The 20,964-nt window shown below is 34.7% G+C and overlaps 1 protein-coding gene across 1 annotated transcript in view; it reads right to left on the bottom strand.

Annotated features, from left to right (window-relative positions):
• The window catches only part of MLIP (muscular LMNA interacting protein), a 217,294-nt gene that overhangs the window by 81,929 nt on the left and 114,401 nt on the right, over positions 1-20,964 (bottom strand). The window contains exon 9 of the mRNA XM_027852985.1: positions 19,148-19,279. Within this exon, the coding sequence (XP_027708786.1) occupies positions 19,148-19,279 (132 nt within the window). The remainder of the gene's footprint in view (positions 1-19,147; positions 19,280-20,964) is intronic.

Here is a 20,964-nt window from a genome sequence, read left to right as displayed (position 1 = left end):
TTATGAATAATCACTTCTATAAAAATTGGTATTGTGTTTTATTTTAAAGAAGCTTTATGTGTCTCTCGCCTTCTTCTTGATAATGTAGCAAAGTCAAGGAAGATGTGCTCCATGTGCATGTGCAAGTCTTGGGGGCATCAACTGTATTTTCCAGTTTCCCTTCAGCCTGTTACTTGACTCATTCTCATATTTAATCTTGTCATCCAAAACTCTAGGGTAATCTTGAGTTATTTATTTATATATGCTTTCACTAATTAAGAGAATTTCAACATCTCTCTTTGGTTAATATGTTGATCAGAGCCCCACACCAGTTTTATTCAATATTTCACTTAATAAACTGAAGAAAGCTTCTTATATAAGCAGCTATTCATCTTTCTCTTTCTATCAAAACCTCTAAGCTAGTAAGATTTATTCAATATTAAGGTTACTGGCTATATAATTTATTAGTAATATAATCAGTAATAACACAAAGACATAATAATCATTTATAGTATTTTAGCTTTGAGCATGATTATAGTTAGACCCACCTCTACTAATCACTATAATTAATTGCATATGACTTTTCTTCACTTCTGAAAACAATCCCATATCATTCAACTTTTTCAGAATAAAAAAAAAAATGAAGTCTCTGAAAGAATGAATCCTCTTGACAAGATGAAGGTTTTAGAAATTTCATAAAGAAAAAAGACCCCTATATCCTCCATCTCTCTGTCGTCACCATTTTATCTCCAGTCTGAACAGGAAAACCTTATCATCACTTTCTCTCATGCCATCACTCAATAGTAGCCCCAAAATCAACATTTAAAACTATCATTCACAGCATTCAACTTGGCTCTTAAACCTACAGTAACAGTAACCCATAGCCTCTGTAGGAGAGGCTTTTGAAACAGATGTTAGACTTGAATATCATAAGTGTCCTGAACATAATTTTTTAAAGAAAAAAAGGTAAATAACAAATGATCACTTAAATGAACCACACAAAGTTTAACAAAATGCACCTGGAGAAGAGAATACGAACCAAAAGGTATGTTCTACATGTCCAAGTATGAGCTCCCTTAATAGCAAAACAACTTGGTTTTTCTAACATACCTAGAAAGGTATGCCTAGGATTAAAACCAACAGAAATTCCAATTATTTAAGGGTAACCATTACTTCACATTTATACTGCTTCTTTTTTCAATATTGTAGCTATGGCAGTGCCTTACAAAAGAATGAGGACATTAACAACAATAAAAGACTAAGTCCCTGCCCCAAGCTAGCAATCTCAAGGAATAAAATAGGAGCAGCTTAGTAAACACTATTAAGAGTAAAATGAAGAGTATTCATCATGACCTTGGCATAAAGGTGGCTTGTTGTTAAGTCACAAATTCTATGACTATAGTAATAAAAAAAATGTTCCTTCAGTTTTTCTTTTCTTCAAATCAACCCTTTTGTCTAAGGCTTAAAATCACAGTCTTAGTAAAAGTATAATCAGCCAACAAACAAATCTTTTAAGTTTTCTTCACTTCTGAAAATATAATCATACACAACACACACACACTTTAATCTCTCTTTTTTATTTCTTTTTGTTTCTGTTTATTTTCAAGAGAATTTATATTTGAGAAGGGAATCCCGACATATGTTCTTTCCTAAGGGAGAAGGAATACTTTGATCTTATCATCATAAGTTAGTTCATTAGAGGATTCTTGAGATCAGGTCTCGAGAAAAAGAGCAGAGATAAGAGGAGAAGAAGATCAAGGATTAGGAACCACAAATGTTTTTGTTTTTTTTTTTCTGACCATGGCTATGTGACCTAGGTTGAATTTTCTAGGACCTAACAATTTTTGAAAACTACTAGAAAAAAAGTTGAACAAAAGTTCCTGCTAGTACATCTAGGCCCTTCCTTTGTTACTGAAGAAAAATCAATATTGTACATGTGCTTTTTCTGCAGGGCTAGTGACTGAACCTCTGGTGTCATTGGTTTAAGGTTGCAGATGAGGCAATTCCATTTATCAATGCAAGGAGGCTCCTTTCATTGCAATTTATAGTCTAAGAGAATGACCTTGAGTATTAGGAGGTTAAGTAACTTACCCAACATCCTAGAGCCAGTATATGTCAGAGTCAGGACCTGAACTCAGATATTCCTGGCTCTGAGACCAGCTCTGCAGTCACTATGTCCTAATGCCTCTCATAATCAATTACTTATTTTTTCTATAGTCAAGTAAAATTTTTAAAAAGTGTCTTTTGGTCAATATGGAGAACTATGATAAGTTATTTAGAAAGCGCATCAAGTTACTCTATCTGTTGTGAAGCAGAGCCCACGGCCTTCTGTTTGCACTAAAGTCTAAAGGCACATTAAAGGACATATGAAAAGCTTCTTCAAAATCCGGAAACCATTGTGGCAGAGATATGCCTGAGGGTTTAATTAATTTTGAAGTATTAATTAGAAAAAATCTGAAAATCCATAACTATTAAAGACATCACTGAAAGATTCTCTTTTTCCTTGTTCCATATAATTTCGTATTTTTGCTGTCTAGTGACTTAAAAGGCCTTTCTAGACAGTTCCCCCTTTTCATCACCAGTTCATATTTTCTTTTCTGAGGACTACTTGACCCTTCTGGCATATGTTTTTTCTCTCTTCATGTCTCAATATTTTAAAGATCTTTTCTCTTGAGTTTTGGGCAAGGAAGGAAGCTTTCAATTTTTCCTAAAAGAATGAGCCTCTTTTGAACTTACCTATACTCACTATGACTTTTAAATTTCTTTCCTCATTAAAATACTACTTTAATCTCACCCACAGTTTAAAATATGTAACATTCTTCCTGCTACCTACAGTGGCTAAAATGCAGACAAACTTCTCAGTCCTAAATAGAAGACCCAGACTTGGAGATTTCCTGCTATACTCTCATGCATTGCACCTCAATCCCATTCCGCGTGAAGTGAGCTGACAGCTAAGCAGACCAAAACCAAAATGAGAACCTTTCTGTCAATGACCATATGAAACTTCCATACTTCAATGGATTTGTAACCTCATCAATGTGGATGATTGGTTCTGTGGCTGCAGTTATTTAGATCACAACCCATCCATGTGTATTCATCTCCTATGCCTCTTATTAATGTCCTTTCACAAATCAGGTTGTCTGCCCACTGGGGTAAAGGCTTTCTTCTAGGACAATTGATATTATACAGGTACCAACATAGCAGACAGGCTGTCTATTTGGTATCTATATCTAACTCCCATTACACTACCTCCCTATCACATTTCTAGCCACGTATTTACTTGATAATATATTTCATGCATTTATATTTAATATATTTTCAGATAGGTGTGTCACTATAACTGTAGGAGTGGAGGAGATGTGAGGCTGAAAGACGAGAGATAGATGGTCATTGTGCCTCTTCTACCAAAACCTATGTATGCTAACAGACCAAAAGGAAGATACGCATCATACAGCATAGCTACCACTGTCTCATAATACTTGTGTGATCATGAGCAAATCATGTAATTTCTCAGTTCCCCAGAGAATTGATTAAAATTGAAAGGTACAGAGAACATGCCAATCTGTATGGCAGAAGTAACAAGAGCTACCTACAATGAAAATAATCACAAAACCAGTTTTTTGTTTTGGTTTGTTTTTTAATCACTTATCTGATATATTTCATGCCAATGATCCTCCCTGACCCTTTGTCGATATTAGGCTGTTAATTATACATAACCACTATACAATTATACATACCCTTTTTTCCATCTCTCAATTTATCTTGAGTTGACCTGCAATTTTTTAACCGTTAACATATCACATGATATCTTATACACAGTAGGTGCTAAATAAATGATTAAAGAGGAAATTCCAAATTTGATCTCATCAGAAAATTCTCCATGTAACTACCTTGTGGTTATTTTTTCTCATTTGGATCACTCAGGACTTCATTCTCAGAATTTCACCCATGACAGCTTCCTGCTCCTCTTAAAGTCAACTTGCCTTCTACAGTTTCAGGCCAGGAGAAAGTCCTTATCCTTTTCCTGAACTTTCTGGAAGCCACTATTCTCCTTATTAATCATAAATACTAGGATGGCAGGTTCCCTTTTCCCAAGATTTCCATGGTTTCCACTTCACCAATCAGTTTCTTCTTGTGGATTAGCATAAGATCTAGAATAACAACTCTTATCATAACTCCATTTTGAAAGGTGGATATGTGAAATAATAGGTAAGATAAGATACATATTTATTGTATGTTCTGCCTTCAGCAGAGAGAAACCTTTAGCAGATCACCATTATTTACCCTGTTTTGTGTCAGATTAGTGATCCACATTACAAATTGGTCATTGTTTTACTATATACAGCCAGTCAGTCTGCAGTACATTCCCATAATAACACTATCTTTCTTTCTTCCCCATTTTATCTTCACCTAAAACCTCTCCACCATGCTTTCTTCCTCAGCTTTATTAATCTCCAAACAATTTTATATACATTTCACATGGGGTAACATAAACTATACTGTTCCTATTTAATCCATATCTTTTGGTGTACCTTCCATGGCTGTGTCCCATTGGAGATACCCACAAAGTTTGTTTACTACCTTTAGTTAGATCTTAAGTTCACTTTGTTCATTACCCAAACTCTGTGCCAGGGTGAGGTGATGGGTATTTTTTTTGGCCTCCATCAGTTTAGTTTCTTCTGTAGCCTACTTATTGATCTCCATGGCATCTGATTTGTATCTGAGCATCCCTCTTTTCCCTTCCTTTCTCTTTTTAAAACCTTCAATCATATCTTCAAATCTACAGACAAATCATAGCAGTAATACATGATGTTGCATGAAAGGAGTAAAATATATGTAGCTACTGGAATGTGTATTCCTGAAAATAATTTATATAGGTTCTGTGTTATAAATATAAATATATATATATATATAAATATAAATATAAACTTGCAAGGATTCTTCAAAAGAAACAAGGTAAGGGTTGATTCCTGATTCTGGTTTCTTAACAAAGATTTTGTTAACAGAGACTTTGTAAGATTAGTCAAGGAATGGTGTTTTAGGATTAAGCCATAAAAATGGGTTGGCAGTTTCTAGCCTAAAGACTAGATATGCTATCTGCTTTAACTACCAATGCAACAGGTTTGTGAATATAGCTCACCAACTTAATAGATATGTTTTTCTTTTTTCTTTAATTTTTAAAATTTATTTTTAACATTCATTTCTATAAATTTTGAGTTCCACATTCTCTCCCTCCCTTCTGCCATATGCCCACACATTGAGAAGGCAAGTAATATATCAGTCACACATGTAACGTCATGCAAAAACATTTCCATATTAGCACATTGCAAAAAAAAAAGAAAAATAAAAAAGGAAAAAAAAGTATGTTTCAATCTGTACTCAGAGTTCATCATCACTCTGGAGGTGGATAGCATTTTTCATCATGGGCCTTTTGGAATTATCTTGGATCATTGTCCTGATGAGGAGTCTTTCATAGATGATCATCATTACAATATTTCTGTTACTCTACATAATGTTCTCCTGGTTCTGCTGATTTCACTTTGCATCAGGTTTTTTTGGAGCCATCCTGCTAATCATTTCTTATAGCACAATAGGGATTCCATCACAATCATAGACTACAACTTGTTTAGCCATTCTCCACTTGATAGACGATCCCTCAACTTCCAATTCTTTGCCACCACAAAAAAAAGATGTTATAAATATTTTTGTACATGTAAGTCCTTTTTCCTTTTCTTTGATTTCTTTGGGATACAGACCTAGTAATGTTATTACTGAGTAAAAGAGTATGCACAGTTTGATAGTCTTTTGATCATAGTTCCCAACTGTTCTTCAGAATGGTTGGACCAGTTCACAACTCTACCAACCCAACACACAGTGCATTAGTATACCTTTAATAGGCATGTTATTGAAGAGAACATATGTGGAGACTTAAAGAGTTAGTTAACATATATAATGCACTTTGCAAACACTCATGTGGTATGTGTGCATGTGTGTGTGTGAGTGTGTGTGTGTGTTTTCAGAGCACACTTAACACTAGGTACTTATTCAGGTTCAATATTGGGACAAAATGAAGTACTCACAATTCTCCATAAGAAACCTGTCTGGTTATCAGGGCAGAATATGGTGTCTCATATGAGCTTCAGAAATCTACCAAGTTGGGCGGGCTGAATCCATGTGGGTGGGACTCTTTTGTCCTCAGATGACCTGGAAGCTGCCGAGGGATACAGGGGCTAATAAAGCCCCAGAGACGACTATGTTACCTTTTAGGTAAAACTAATCCCTATTGCAGGAAATTGAAGAATCCTGGTCCTAGACCAATATGTACATGCATATGTGTATGTATATATGTTATGCATATATGTGTGTCATATAATACACAGATATACATATGTGTGTACATATGTTAGTGTATATACTTGGATATGCGTATAAACTTCTGTGTATATTTTATACAAAAATATATGTATGTGTGTATATTTATCTATAGATACAGATATACCATTCATCAAATGAACTACTGCCATACCTTCAAGCTATTACTCAATTATTTCTCCCCCATTCACAGACAAATTCAAAGAAAAAACTTGTCTACATCTGTTGTCTGTCTTTCTCCTCTCATTCCTTAACCCTTGACAATCTAGCTTGTGAACTCATCACTCAACTGTAACTGCTCTATCCAACCAAAACTGCCAACTAAAGTGACCTCTTCCTGACAGATCTGAGAGGTTTTTTTTTTTCATTCTTCATCCTTTTCAAATTCTCTGTGGCATCTGATACTAGTAAACATCTACTCTTCTTGGGTACTCTTGGAAACTTTTCTTGGCACTGCTCTATCTTGATTCTACTCTAATCTATCTGACCATGCCTTTTCTGTCTTCTTTGCTGGATCATTTTCAATATCACAGTAGCTAACTGTGAGTATAACCCAGTGCTCTGTCCTAGTCACTCTTCTCTGTTCTCTCTAAACTCTCTCACCTGGTGACCTCATCAGTTTAATTATTATCTCAATGCATATGACTCTCAATTATATTTATCCAGCCCTACTCTCTCTCTTCAGCTCCAATCATACACCCCCAGTATCTATTGGATAGTGTTTCAAAGTGGATGTTCCACAAACATCTTAAACTCAACATGCCAAAACAGAACTCACTGTCTTTCCCCAAAATTCCACTACTCTTCTGAATTTCCCTTTTTCTGTTGAGGGCACCATCATCCTTTTACTTACGCAGATTCACAATTCCGGCATTATCTTTGGATCTCTGGTCTCCTCCATGCCATATATCTAATAAGTTGTCTCTCATATTCATTCCATTCTCTCTATTCACATGGCTACCACCCTAGTTCAGTTACTCATCAATTCTCATCTGAATTATGATAATAGTTTCTAAATAGGTAATCTGGCCTCAAATCCCTCCCCTCTACACAGTTCCAGAAGTAATTTTCTTAAAGTGCAAGTTGGACCATGTCACTTTGACTCAATAAACTCCAATCCTATTGACTCTAGGTTCAATTTTAAGTTCCTTTGGCTTTCAAAATTCTTCATAGTCTGACTCCAAGCTACCTCTCCAACAGTATTTTATATATGACTCCCCTTTCTATACCCCATGATCCATTCAAACTTATCTTCTTGCTCTTCCTCACAAATCATACTAAATCACCCACTTCTTTGCCCCTGTTCTCTTCCATGATGAGAATCCTTCCCCTCCTTACCTTGGCCTCTCAGAATTCTTGTTTCCTTCAAAACTCTGTTCAAGTAACACCTTCTACATGAAGTTTTTCCTGATGCCCTCAGCTGCTTGTGCCTTCATCTCATGAAAATATACCCTTGTATTTATTTTATATGAGCCTAATGTATACCTATTTTGCACATGTTTTCTCCCCCATTAAAATGCAAACTTCTTGAGTGCTAGGACTGTCTAATTTTTGTCATAATTTGTCACACCTTGCAAGTAGTCTGATTCTCCTTTACTCTAATGTCTTCCCTATAAAACTATCTCCCTCTTATTCTTTATATATTATGTTTGTACATAGTTGTTTTCATGTTGTCTCCCCCAATACTAAACTACTTGTCAGCAGAGATTATTTTTTCTCTTACTTTGCATCTTCAGCATCAGGCATGTAGCAGGTATTTAAGTACTTATTGACTGAGTTGTACATAATAAGTACTTCATACATGCTTGTTGATGGATTGATTTGACAGAATCAAAGAACCATTGAATTCCTGAAGATTCATTGTAGACACCTATAATCAGCATGTTATAATGGAAAGAATGTGGAACTCATAGTCAAAAAACTTGCGTTCAAATTCCAGCTCCAATATTTTCTAGTTCATGAGTTGCTCTTGGTTTTCTTATTTGTAAAATGCAGATCATAATACTGGCACTGTCCGTATCATGAGTTATTGAGATGAGTATACTTCCTCACCAATAAAGCAATATATAAAATGTCATTTTTATTATTATATCAGGTATCCTACAATAAGAACACCTTTCCTGCAAGTAAAAAAAAGAAAAAATGTTTGTCTTCTGTCTTATGTTTCACTAAATGATTCAAGAGCACTCATCTGTTTGGACAACTAGGAGTAAACCAGGATTGTGATTGCATTTGAGTAAGATATAACTTAGGACAGGATATTCTCTCCCCTTAACATCAATACATACTGCATCAAGTCTAGAAAAATGGGTAAACATCTTCAAAAATTAAATAGATCTTTTTATTACTTTACAAATCTGAGTAGACCATGTACATGTTTGATGTTCATTATACTGCACCATCACAAATTGCACCAAGTAACAAAATTCTTTATCACTAAAGCATCTGCATCAAGGATTCAGATTGCTTGCAATGACTAAAAAGGTTTTATCTTTATTTTAAAATAACCATCTTAAAGTTTTTAATATCCTGAGGTTTTATTCTTTAAATCCACAGCTGTCTCAGTCAAGGAATTTAAATCAACCCATCATTATTCTGCAATGATTTTTTTTCTAGTTCACAGCCAGGCAGTTAGAAACACAACAACTCAGAGAGACAAAAGAGCAAAATGTATTCACAAAATCTCTTGCAAGTATCGCTATCAGAATTTCATGTTAAAGAAGGAAATGAACCAAACTCATGGAACTGTCTGAACTTTTAACAGAAAAGAAGAATAAAAAGCAGTGTTTGCCAGAAATGAAGCAAAAGCCACAAGAGAAGATGTGCAATGAATAATTTCTTTCATAGCAAACTTGGTGTTTTATTTCAATTTAAAGACACTTTATGCATCTCTTTTGATGACACTAACACCAAACAATCTTGAAATGTATTGCCTGCCTTGAAAAATGTGGGGAAAAGGCAAAAAGAAAAGAAACCCTTAGGAGAACTATTAAAGTTTTTTAATGCTTTAATAAAATATACCAAGCTCTGTAATTATAGGAGTTTGGACCTGGTTGCATAGCACATGCAAAAAGAAAAAAAAATGGCCAAATCCCTGAGCTAACAATCTAGAGGTGAGAATGGGTACCAACAGCTTGGGAAGCATGGTTAAGAATGAAATGAAAGATATTAATTATGACCATCGTATGACTGGTAGTTTATTGTATGGCACAAACCTTATAACTTTTATAATAAAAAGCATTTCCTGTTCAGTAGTGTTCAACTCTTCATGACCCTATTTGGGATTTTCTTGGCAAAGACACTGGAGTGGCTTGCCGTTTCTTTCTCCAGCTCATTTTGCAGATGATAACTGAGGCAAACAGGGTAAAATGATTTGCCCAGGGTCACATAGCTAATAAGTGCTTGAAAACGGATTTTAACTCAGGAAGATGAGTCTTCCTGATTCCAGGCCTCGCACTTTATTAACTGTGCCACCTAACTGCTCCTAAGAAGAAACACAGATCCTTTCAGTTTTTTCCCTCCAAGTCAGCCCTTTGCCAAGGCTTAAAGTAGAACTAAGTCCAATGATAATCAGGTAACATCCAAGTCTTAAATTTAATATTCATATGTGCTTTGTCTCCATTTTCTATTTCTCTTCTCATTTATTTTCATGAGTTTGTATTTGGGAAGAAGAGATAGCTAAGGTGTATGTGGTGAATCTTTTAGTAAAGCTAATGATCTGGGGAAACAGAAAGAAAAGCTAGGAATACTAAGAAAGGGTGGGGAATAATTACATTATCAATAGATCCAGTGCCAAAGAGAATGTGTTTAGCCCACAAAGGATGACCTTGAAAATAGGAGTCACCTATGTGGTGTAATTTTGTAAGCACCCCCTCCAAAAAAAAGAAATTTGAGGTCATTAAAATCTTAGCAAATTTTCCCAAAGGCAATCTAGCATGCCCCAACCTCTTGATCAATTCTAGGCACAGTTCATTGTCCTTTTGCAGCTTGTCCAAGACATAGTGTGTACCGAGGGGCCATTTCTGTGGGTTAAACATTCAACTGTATGGTATGAACAACAGATATTCTTTAGCCACACTTCTGAGTGATATTTCAAGATCTGATGCAAACAGCTTCCACAATGTTAACCACAAACAAAGGCACCTGAAGGACCTCACTACCTTTAAGGAATGCTCCTTCTACTTGAACTCTTCACCAGACATCATTCACAATGATGGAAACTGGCTTTGGCCAGCATAGACCTGTTTTTGGTCCTCTTCATACTTCTAAGCAGAGGTGTCATCAAGCAATGTCATTTCTGTTACTGCTTCCTTTAAGGAATTGTCCATAATTAGAACACATGCATGGGAATCACTTCATTAGAGAGGACATTTTCTCTAACAAGTAAAAAGCTTTTCTTCTTTATAATTAACAAAAAATAGGTAGAGACCTTTTACAGTCATTCGTACAATGTACTGTTGATTGTAAATACCTATGTGTGTGTGTGTGTGTGTGTGTGTACTCACATATGCATGTGTGATCTTTTGTAGAATGTCATTTGAAAAGTCTGCCTATTTCATTCTCCTACCTTCATCCAGGATACTCTTGGTATTTGTATTCTACAGAAATTTGAAACATGGATCCATACTTATTGATGATTTCTCAATCACCTTTCTTGGTAGCAATGCCTGTAATTATATTCCAAATATTTAATAATAATTTTTCTTCATCCCATCAAACCATATACACTAGGCATCTTGCCATATGCCAAACTATTCCCACTATCTCTCCTGTAACAGCACCCTACAGATTATACCTTCAGAGATGACACTCCATCTCCAACCTCCATTGGAGTTAATCCATTCATATTTGGAACACTAGTTGAGGTTGAGTTATTTAGACAGGTGGAAACAGCAATTTCAAACTCAATTAAACCCATTATATCTGGCCAACCCCAACTTTACTCCACATCCTATCTATCCATCCATACCATGCATCTCTTTCCCTTTACCCTGTTGCCACATATGTAACAAAACTCCCTATTCCCTATGCCTATATGGCCCACCTCTTTTTCTGGAAACATTTGTCAAATCAATGGTACATTTGCTGGAAAAAAAAAGTGCTATCTAATGGCTCTCCTTATCACTACTGTTATTCCTCCAGCTAAAACTCCTTTACCTGGTCACCATTCCCCAACATGTTTTGTCTCTTTCTATTAGAATATGAGCTCCTTAAGGGCAGGATTACTTCACTTGAAAATTCGTATTCCCAGTCCCTTCCCTAATGCTTGACAGTGATGTTTAATTATTACTTGTTTATTCTTTTCAGATCTCTTGAAAATTAATCCCTCAAAACTATGTGATATTTCAGGTACCCTCTGATTATACTTTATCTCTTCTAGTTTCTTTTCCCATCTTTGGTATGGTTTTTTTTTTTCACTACCGCCTCAAGTAGCACATCAGAGACCCTGATGTTAGAGTCTAAATGTGGTGACTCCTTATCATTGCTAATAAAATTAACAAAAATAATAATAGCTCACAATGACATACATTTTCTTCTCACAACAGTCCTGTGAGGCAGATTCTATTATTGTGGATCAGGAAACTGTGACTCAAAGAGGATAAGCAAGTGACCTTCTCAGAGTGACATGGCTAGTGAAAGTCCCAGGAAGTCCTCAAATATAGGTCTTTTTAGCTCAATATCCACTAGACCAGTTTAAGAATTTGTCATTATAACCTGTACATATACATATGTGTGTGTGAGTGTGTGTGTGTGTGTGTGTGTGATTTATCATCTGTCATCTCCCTTTCATGATTTCTTTCCTAAAATGCTCTCTGGATGACTTGACTTCACCAGGTTTCTGCTTAAGTTTTCTATAAAATTATTTTTCCTTCCTTTGTTTCTCACTGTTTAATGAAATTATATTTTCATAGCATGCTATCATCCTCCTTCATAGAATTTTATAAATAAGTTCACATTCTAAACCTCTATTGCCCTTGCTTCCCACATCACTCAGCTTGGTAAAAGGATCTAATGTTTGCTGGTCAAAAGGCATTCTCAGCTCTCCTTATCCCTGTATTGTTGCAACTGACTAAGCTTCCTAAGAAAATGAAAATTATCTTGATCAATCTCTGCTCTTTTTATATATTCTCATTTTAAAATCAATAGTTTGTTTCACTAGGTCAGATAAGAGTAATTTTATTGCACACTCTATTTTCTGTTTTTTTTTCCTAATTTGTCATTAAATTTAATCTTTACTAAGAAAATTACCTAACTGTATACAGACAACTGATTAGGAAATGACCCCTCACCTTGGAAGCTAGTTGTTTTCTGTTGCTGAGGGTACAGTTTCTTTTTTGTGGTATTATTTTGTGCTTATGTCCACTGCCACCTGACTTTCTACTTGAGAAAAAATATTCATTATTTATAGGCATAATATTGATTATTATCCAAAAATCAATACATAGTATTTGTTACTAAATTTTTTGCTCATTATACCCCTCTCTATACTACATCTTTCACACTGTAGAAGTCCTTAAGCCTCCTAGATGATTTCTTGGACTGTAATTTACACATAAACCCTGATATAGCTCTCACTGATTCCAAAGATAATGTTCTGCCTAAGAACAATAATGAATTAGAACCCAAGTAAATATCATGTTTCCTTACTTGCAAATCAGATTTTAAACTCTATAACATCTATATGAACACAAATTTTAGACATTTGAAATCATTCACTCAAATACTTGCTTATAATCCATATCCTGGCTATAGTTGAATTATTTTTTTTACAAAAAACTTTAAAGATATTTATTGAATAATTTCTTTGGAATTAGTGTGCACAAGCTCTCTATGACCTTGAAAATATGGTAACAGTGAAACTCTCTTAGCAAAAAAAAAAGAAAGAAAAGCACATGATGCCCATCACAAACAGTACTTTTACAGAAACAGTACTGCTCCACAAATATACTGCTAGCAAATATTTACATGACTGGATCCTGCAAATTTAAGAAATAGTTATTAGGCACCAAATACTCAACTAGTAGTCATCATGACAAAGAACCTCAGAGTGTTATTTTTTTTTAATTCAGAGAAGTGATGTCATTTTATTTTTACCTACATCAATAACTATTGAAGAGAGAAAGGACAGATTTCCCTTTACAATATAGAGCAATGTACACTAGAACTAATGTCACAACCTACATATACATGGTAAAGAGAAAATTCAATCTAAACATATTTTTTAATTAAAACTATAAAAAGTGGGTTTAAAAATTAACTTGTTGGGGCAACTAGGTGGTGCAGTGGACAGAACATGGGCCCTGGAGTCAGGAGGACCTGAAATCAAATTGGCCCTTAGATATTTACTAGCTGTGTGACCCTGGGCAAGTCACTTAACCCATATTGCCTCTCCCTCCAAAAAGAAAATAATAAACTTGTCTCGAAACAAAAAGGTGAAGATAGGAAACTAGTTTACCGTATTCACGAAGAAGCAGTATAATAGAAAGAATAGTGGACTTAGAGTCAGAGGACTCAGTTTCAAATCCTACCTCTTCCACTCACTACCCATGTGACCTTGGACAATTCACTCACCCTCTCTGAACTTCAGTTTCCTCATCTGTAAAATGAGGGTGTTAGACTAAACAGTCCTTAATGCATCTTCCAGATCTAAATCTATAAACCTAAGTCACTGTCAAATATCCAACAGCATCTATGAAAAAAAAAACCACTTTTTTTATAAAACATCCCACATTGTAAACCAAACACTACGTGTAAAATTTTTGAGAAGCCATCTCATTAAGCTTATCTTTGCAAATGAAATGGGGATAGATGTGAGAGAGCTCAATTTCTCATCCTGTAAAAATAAGCCAATAACTAGCTTCAATAACATCCAGATTTTTTTAAAAAATCATTTAAACATTTTCTCAAAAATATAATGCTTTTAACAAAAGTTAGTGATTTAAAACACACATAATGTTATGACAAAGCTGAACAAAACATTTCAATTAAAAAGCAAATTTGAAAAAAAAATGATATTTTGATATAGAGCATGAAAGAGGGAAAGGAAAGTCTTGACAATTTCACCAAAAGGGGGCCCAATGAGTATATTTGGCCCACAGACTATCATAGGGATGACCCAGGGAGGGGAAGAGGAAGGTCACAGTTGTAAAACAGCTTGATGCATCATTAGGTCGAAAGCTGAGTTTCACCCACATTGCCATCAGTGTTGAGTATCAAACGGGGAGAGCTTGGCAGGGAGGGGAGGTAGTGCAGATCTCTAAGAAAAATCAGAAGAGAAGAGGAAAAGAAAATAGCATGAAGTTGAAAATCATGTTGAGAAACCTCCTTTTAAGTTCTTTGAGGAGGAGCAAAAGGAAGTTTAAACCAGAAATATACCCAAATGGGAATTTTCACAAGTGCCTAAGCATAACCCCATCCCCCAAAAAGAAATTGGAAGAAAAAGAGGAAATTAAAAAGACAAGGTTGAATGAAAAGAGATCATATTTACTTCTTGCTTAAAATAAAGAAACTTGTCCAAGTAAAGCAGATGGCGCAGGGTTTGGGATCACAGAATCCTAGCAGGGACCTAAGAGGCCATCTAGTTAAACCACCTTATTTTATTGAGAGGTAAACAGACAAAATGACTTGTCCACTGTAAGCATCAGAAGCAGGATTAGAACCCAGCTCCTTTGACTCCACAGTCTGCGTTCTTTCCAATAGAAATGAAAATCTTTATTTTAAATTCTAGCCTATATGCACATATACATTATACATATATATATACATAGACCTATAGTATCATCTCTTATGTGTCTTCTAAGACTCATTGAAATGAAATGACAACTCAAATTTCGAAACTTGAATTTACTGATTTTAAGAGAATAATCTAGCTCTCTTACGTGTTTCTAAGGGTCATCAGTTACTTTTCATAAAAATCAATAGTTTTCCCACCAAAGAACTTTGATCTAGTTGGGGTAATCAGACAAAGTAGCATAAAAGCATCCATTCTGTCTTATTCATCGAATTTTTAAAAAGCAATTCATTCAGTATTTTTAAATTCAGCTTTGAATTAATTTCCTATGGCTTTATATCTATTTGACTCCTAAGCAACAGATCGATTCAATCAATTTACTGCTTGTCAACTCCATGTTTAATTATTAATCGACAGTTTCTACTTGAGAGTAACCTTATCCTATCATAATAAATCTAAATCTACAAAGGAGAGTATGGAGATCTTTGAAGGAAGATGAAAGGAAATTCATAGACAAAAAGAGAATGCCATATTTTTAAGTGATCTTCAGGGCAGGCTAGCCTGTGTGCCAGAAAGTGTTTGTGGAATATTCTGTCTCATGTACAACCCTCCTCAACAGCTCTTTCTGTTGGTGGTTAATAAGTCACAGTTATCTAATTATGGATTTGCTTTGACACTTTGCTTTTAGTACTCAAAGTTCATCTTCAGTTCAAAAGACTGTCCTTTTCACACTACAATAAATACAATTCTGCCTAGTTTCATCATGTGTACTGTCAGACATTTTGCAACAGAGTTTTGAAATCATATTTTATGGCACTGGAACTGCTTCTTCATAGTTCTATCCCTACTGTCTCCTGTCAAGTGGAACTGGCCCTGGTAACAAGAAGATTAGTAAATATGAGCTACCTCAATTTGGCCTAACAGTCTTGCTGACGATTTTTCCATTACATGGTTGGATGAGATCAACTGAGTCTGGAACTATTCAATTTATTCTCTAGCAACAGTTTGGGGAACACAATAGTCACTTGGATGAAATACGAGGTCTTGTAATAATAAATCTTGGGATCAAGTACTAATTTTTAGTACAAGTATTTCCCCTCTTCAATACCTCCCCCTAAAAAAAACCTTAAGTGTTTACATTTGCAAGTCTATACTCATGAGCAGTCTTTGATGCCATTTGAAAAATTCCACTATTTCAATTGCGGATTCCAGAAATAAAAGAATTACCATTCAAGTATAAAGAAGAATATTATTTCTAAATTAATTGAGGAGATAATTATTAATCTTTGTCACTTTTATGTGTAATGCCCCCAGTTTCATTATTTCTACATGTGCTTAAACAACAGAGCAAGACAAGATATTATCTATGTACATTCTCATAACAAATGGTAATGACATTGTTTAATCTTGACACAGTCAGTATACCATTCTTTCTTTGATTCCAAGTTAAAACTAGAGGAACATATAAGAGTAAGGTGACTAAATCCAAACATGAAGTAACCTAGGTTAAGGTGTTGTGTACATGACACCAAAATATCTGGTTAGAAAGCCAAAACCTTCATGATTTTCTAAGTATTTGGTCTACGCATTGTCAAACCCTCAACTCTTTGGCAATGTGCAAATAAAAGGTAGTGTGTTATAGTGGATAGAGCACTAGTCTTGGAGTCAGGAAGACCTAAGTTTGAATCTTGTCTCAGATGCTTACAAGCTACGTGACCCCAGATAAGTTACTTAAAATTTAAGTTTCTTCAACTGTAAAATGAGGAGAGTAAAACTAGATGATCTCTAAAGTCCTTTTCAGCTTTAAATCAATGACCTGTCTAGTATCTGGTTGAGAGTTCCTAACAACCATTCTATGGAAAAGAGAAGCAAGAAGACTTGGTAACAATGAGGCTGTTTCCTTTTAATGACGAGAAGTATTTATGCTTGGTAATGGAAGTCTTCATTTGGAACTGATTTAAATCATGATAAATTATGTAGAGATTAATTTGACATTCTGCAAGGTATCTTATTTTAGAAAAATTACTAAATCTGAACACATGCATTGCTACAAGAGAACTAAATCATCATGAGTTGTTATCTTTATAGTATTAGGCACTTCACAAAAAATTTATTCTCAGGTGATTTTTGGTAACGGGTAGGTTTTAGTTTAAATTTTAGCATTTTATTTTTCTATACTATGGCTTTCTAAATTGGTTTTATTCATTTTGCAAAAACATTATAATGTCTAAAACTTCAGATTAATCTTAGAATATTATGGTGCCATGTACATAGTAAAAAACAAGTGGTTTTGATGATGATGAAAATATGCTCACTGACTTGAATTACAATTCCTACAGTATATGGAATTAAATGTGGCAAGGTAACATATCAATACATTTTCTCTATTTTATTTCAATTGAGGAAAATATTTTGCTATAAACAATGGAAGAAATCACCTCTAATCACAGTTCTCAATGACTTGCATCACTAGCATTTAAGTGACCCAAACACTTAGTAAACTCCCACACTAGTCTTCATAAGATATACAGACAAATGTCAAATATTTTAATTTCAATTTTACAAAATATGCAAATGAAGACTGATGTTGGAGAAAGTTATTAAAATTGACTTCCTCAAGACCACATTGAGATTTAGGACCAATGTTGGCAATCTCCTATCTCACTTTGGTTTAGCATCTTAGCATCTCTCATCCTATGCAAATAATGACATGAATTATCACTAAGATTCTCACCCAAACCACATCTAAACGTAAAAAGGCTATGATCACACTCTAAAGTACCAAGATTTAATGTTCACTTCAATCTTTACTGTATCAATTCTTGGCTTTCTAAGACTTCTTGTATTTCTTTTTCCTCCAAGTAACCAATTTAAAATTCAAATAGGGAGGGACTTTCCATATTTAGTATATTCTCATCAATAAGAGGAAATCATGTCAAATTTGACAATTTTTTGAAATCGTGTCATCTTAGAGACAACATGAAATAGTAGTTAGAGCACGGGGCTTACAGACAAGAAGGCTTGGGTTCAAAACCTGCCTACGACATTTACTCCATTCGTGACCTGGGGCTACTCATACGGATTCTTTATGTCTCAAGAGATTCTCTATGAATGATTTTCTAAATCATAGACAGACTAATTGATGAAAACAGTTCCCATGCTTGGAGTTCCCTATGATAAGGAAGTCATATATCCTAAATATATTGATATATACATACATGCAGACATACATACATATAGAGAGAATGAGAGAGTATTGATTCAGAATTGGAAATTTTTCTAAGTAGCTAATAGACCATCTATTAATCCTCTAATATGTATGATTGGTATAAGGGAAATATAACTCAATTTTTATGCAAATGAATTAAATCCTAAAACACTAAGGTAACTTGAACTCAAGTCACCAACTCAAAGTGCTCATCAAAAAGTTCTCATCAAAAGCTACATGGCTTTGTTTTTATAAGAAGAGAATTGTTTTCATCTATGCCAATCTTCATCTTATTTTATAAGTAATGAAGAAAAATATGGCTAGGGAACTCACCAAGGTGAATTCATTGGTATCAGGAACTCATCAATGAGCAAACTCCCTCTATCAAAGTAGGTAAGCACCTTCTTTCCTAAGTATAATCTTAGGGATTTGCTAGAGAACTGAAAGGCCAAGAGACTTGCCTGGTCTACACAGCCAGTAGATGTCAGAAGCAAGACTTGAACCCAGGTCTTCCTGACTTCAGGACTAGCTCTATCCATTATGCTATCCTGCATCTCAGTGAGGTATAATGATAATCTGAGAGAGAAAATACTATATTATATAAGCCATAACTATCCTTACTCTTCTACCATAATCCCTTGGCCTCCAATGCAATCAACTAATAGTGGGTTAAAGTTCTTAGAAAAAATATCTCTGAACCTCCCTCAAAAATTATGCTAATGAGTAAACACATTCTATGCTTGTTTACTAATAAAGACAACTTTTTTTTCCAATGTTGCCCTTCCAGTGGATACAACTGAGACTGAAACAGATTATGAAATTAGCCATCATAAATATATTCAATCAGGTATACTCACCTGCCCAGCAAAGAGGCCACTGTTTTCTTCCAAGTATTTACTGAAAGGGTTTGGCTCATATGTCTCCTCCTCTTCTTTCCTCAATACTATTTTGGATTTTACTGAAACTGGCCGAATTACTCCAGGTTTTGTCTTCATGCATAAACAAAAACATAAAAATAAAATTATCAAAAGTGAATTAATATGCTTTATAGTTGAAGTATTCAAATATTTATCTCAGGTCAATTGTATTCAACTTTTCTTTCTGAAATAATCTCACCAAGGTAAACTGGGGGGAGGAAAAAATGAAATTAAGTTACAGTAAAAGTTCAGGGCTTTTTAAAATGTTATTTATTTTATTTTTAATTTACAGGAAAAAATGATAACTTTATTATAGATATAAAAGGAATAGCGAGTTGTACATAACAGATTTGCAGTTTCAAGTTCAGGAGTTTTTAAATTCATTCACTGAATTCTAGTATCATAGCATTAAAATGCGAACAGTTTTCTTTACCCAGACAAATAGTATCCATTATCTATGCCAGTCACTATTGTCATCATGCCCAAGAGAATTCTTATCACGAAAACATCAGGAAATGGTATTTCATACACACAGAAACCCAGATGAGATTTTTAAAAAAATCAAAGAAATAATAAACAAACTTATAAAACTATTCCAAATAGATACAAGTTGAATAAAAGTTGGGTGCATTCTTGCTGCTTAAAACTACAGTTCTTTTGGGAATATAAAAAATAAGCCCTATTCTGGAAATGCTGTTTTCACATAAATCAAACCCTCAGGGACTACATCTGTCTCTCAGGTCTGCAAAGGACCTGGTAAATATTGAGTCTTGAATAACAACAGCTTCATAATATTTCCTTGCCTTAGTCATAGACTGGAAAGGGGGGGTGTAAAAATCCTTCACATATATGCCAACTGTAGAAACCCTGAGCAACTCTGCAGACAGTGAACTTCAGGTGATATAGTAGATAATGTATTGGAATTAAAGTCAGGAAGACTAGAGTTCATATCCTACCTCATACACTTAAGTTGTATGATACTGGATAAGTCACTTAGACTGTCTGCTTCACTTTGCTGATCTGTAAAATAGGGATAATGATAGCATCTACCTCACAGGATCGTTGTGAGGATCAAATAGATAACATGAATAGGCACTTTGCAAACTTATTGAAATGCTATATAAATCTACTTAGTTGTTGTTGTCATGTTGTGGTTATTTTTATTCCTAGATTGAAGAGGATCTTAAGAATAGCAATTAATTTTTAAAAGGAAAAGAAATAGGAATATGCTATCTAGCCCCCTTCAACCCTCTCTGAAGATTACAATGAAGCAAAACCATTGAAGAACTCTAAACAAGATAGTGAATAGAAGACCACCTGAATTTCCTGATACATCTCTGGGGATTCTATCTACCAGGAGAGATTGCAAATTGTTTCTGACTTGAAGTCTTAGAAATTTGTACTGCTAGGACCTCTAGCTAGTAAGTACCAAAGACGGAGTGAGTATTTGTACCCCAATCTTCCCGACTCCAAGTACCACACTGTATCTACTCTGCCATGCTGCCTATAAATCGGTAATAAATTATAAACATTACAACCGGGCAAGGATCTTCAATGAGTCATAGTAGCCAGTCTTACTTTTCTTATATCCTTCCTTATGCCCTCCCGTAAACATAAAATTTCAGGTACCAGTTAGTAAATGGAGGGAGAGTGGAGGATTAAGGTTCGTTTTAGAGGTCCATTAAATGTCCTTGAAATGAATAGATGAAGGAAAGAAAGAAAGAAAGAAAGAAAGAAAGAAAGAAAGAAAGAAAGAA

Source organism: Vombatus ursinus, unplaced genomic scaffold (assembly GCF_900497805.2).
Source record: "Vombatus ursinus unplaced genomic scaffold, bare-nosed wombat genome assembly UNPS02009835.1, whole genome shotgun sequence".
Classification (NCBI taxonomy): domain Eukaryota; kingdom Metazoa; phylum Chordata; class Mammalia; order Diprotodontia; family Vombatidae; genus Vombatus; species Vombatus ursinus.
This window is presented reverse-complemented; position numbering and strand designations above follow the sequence as displayed.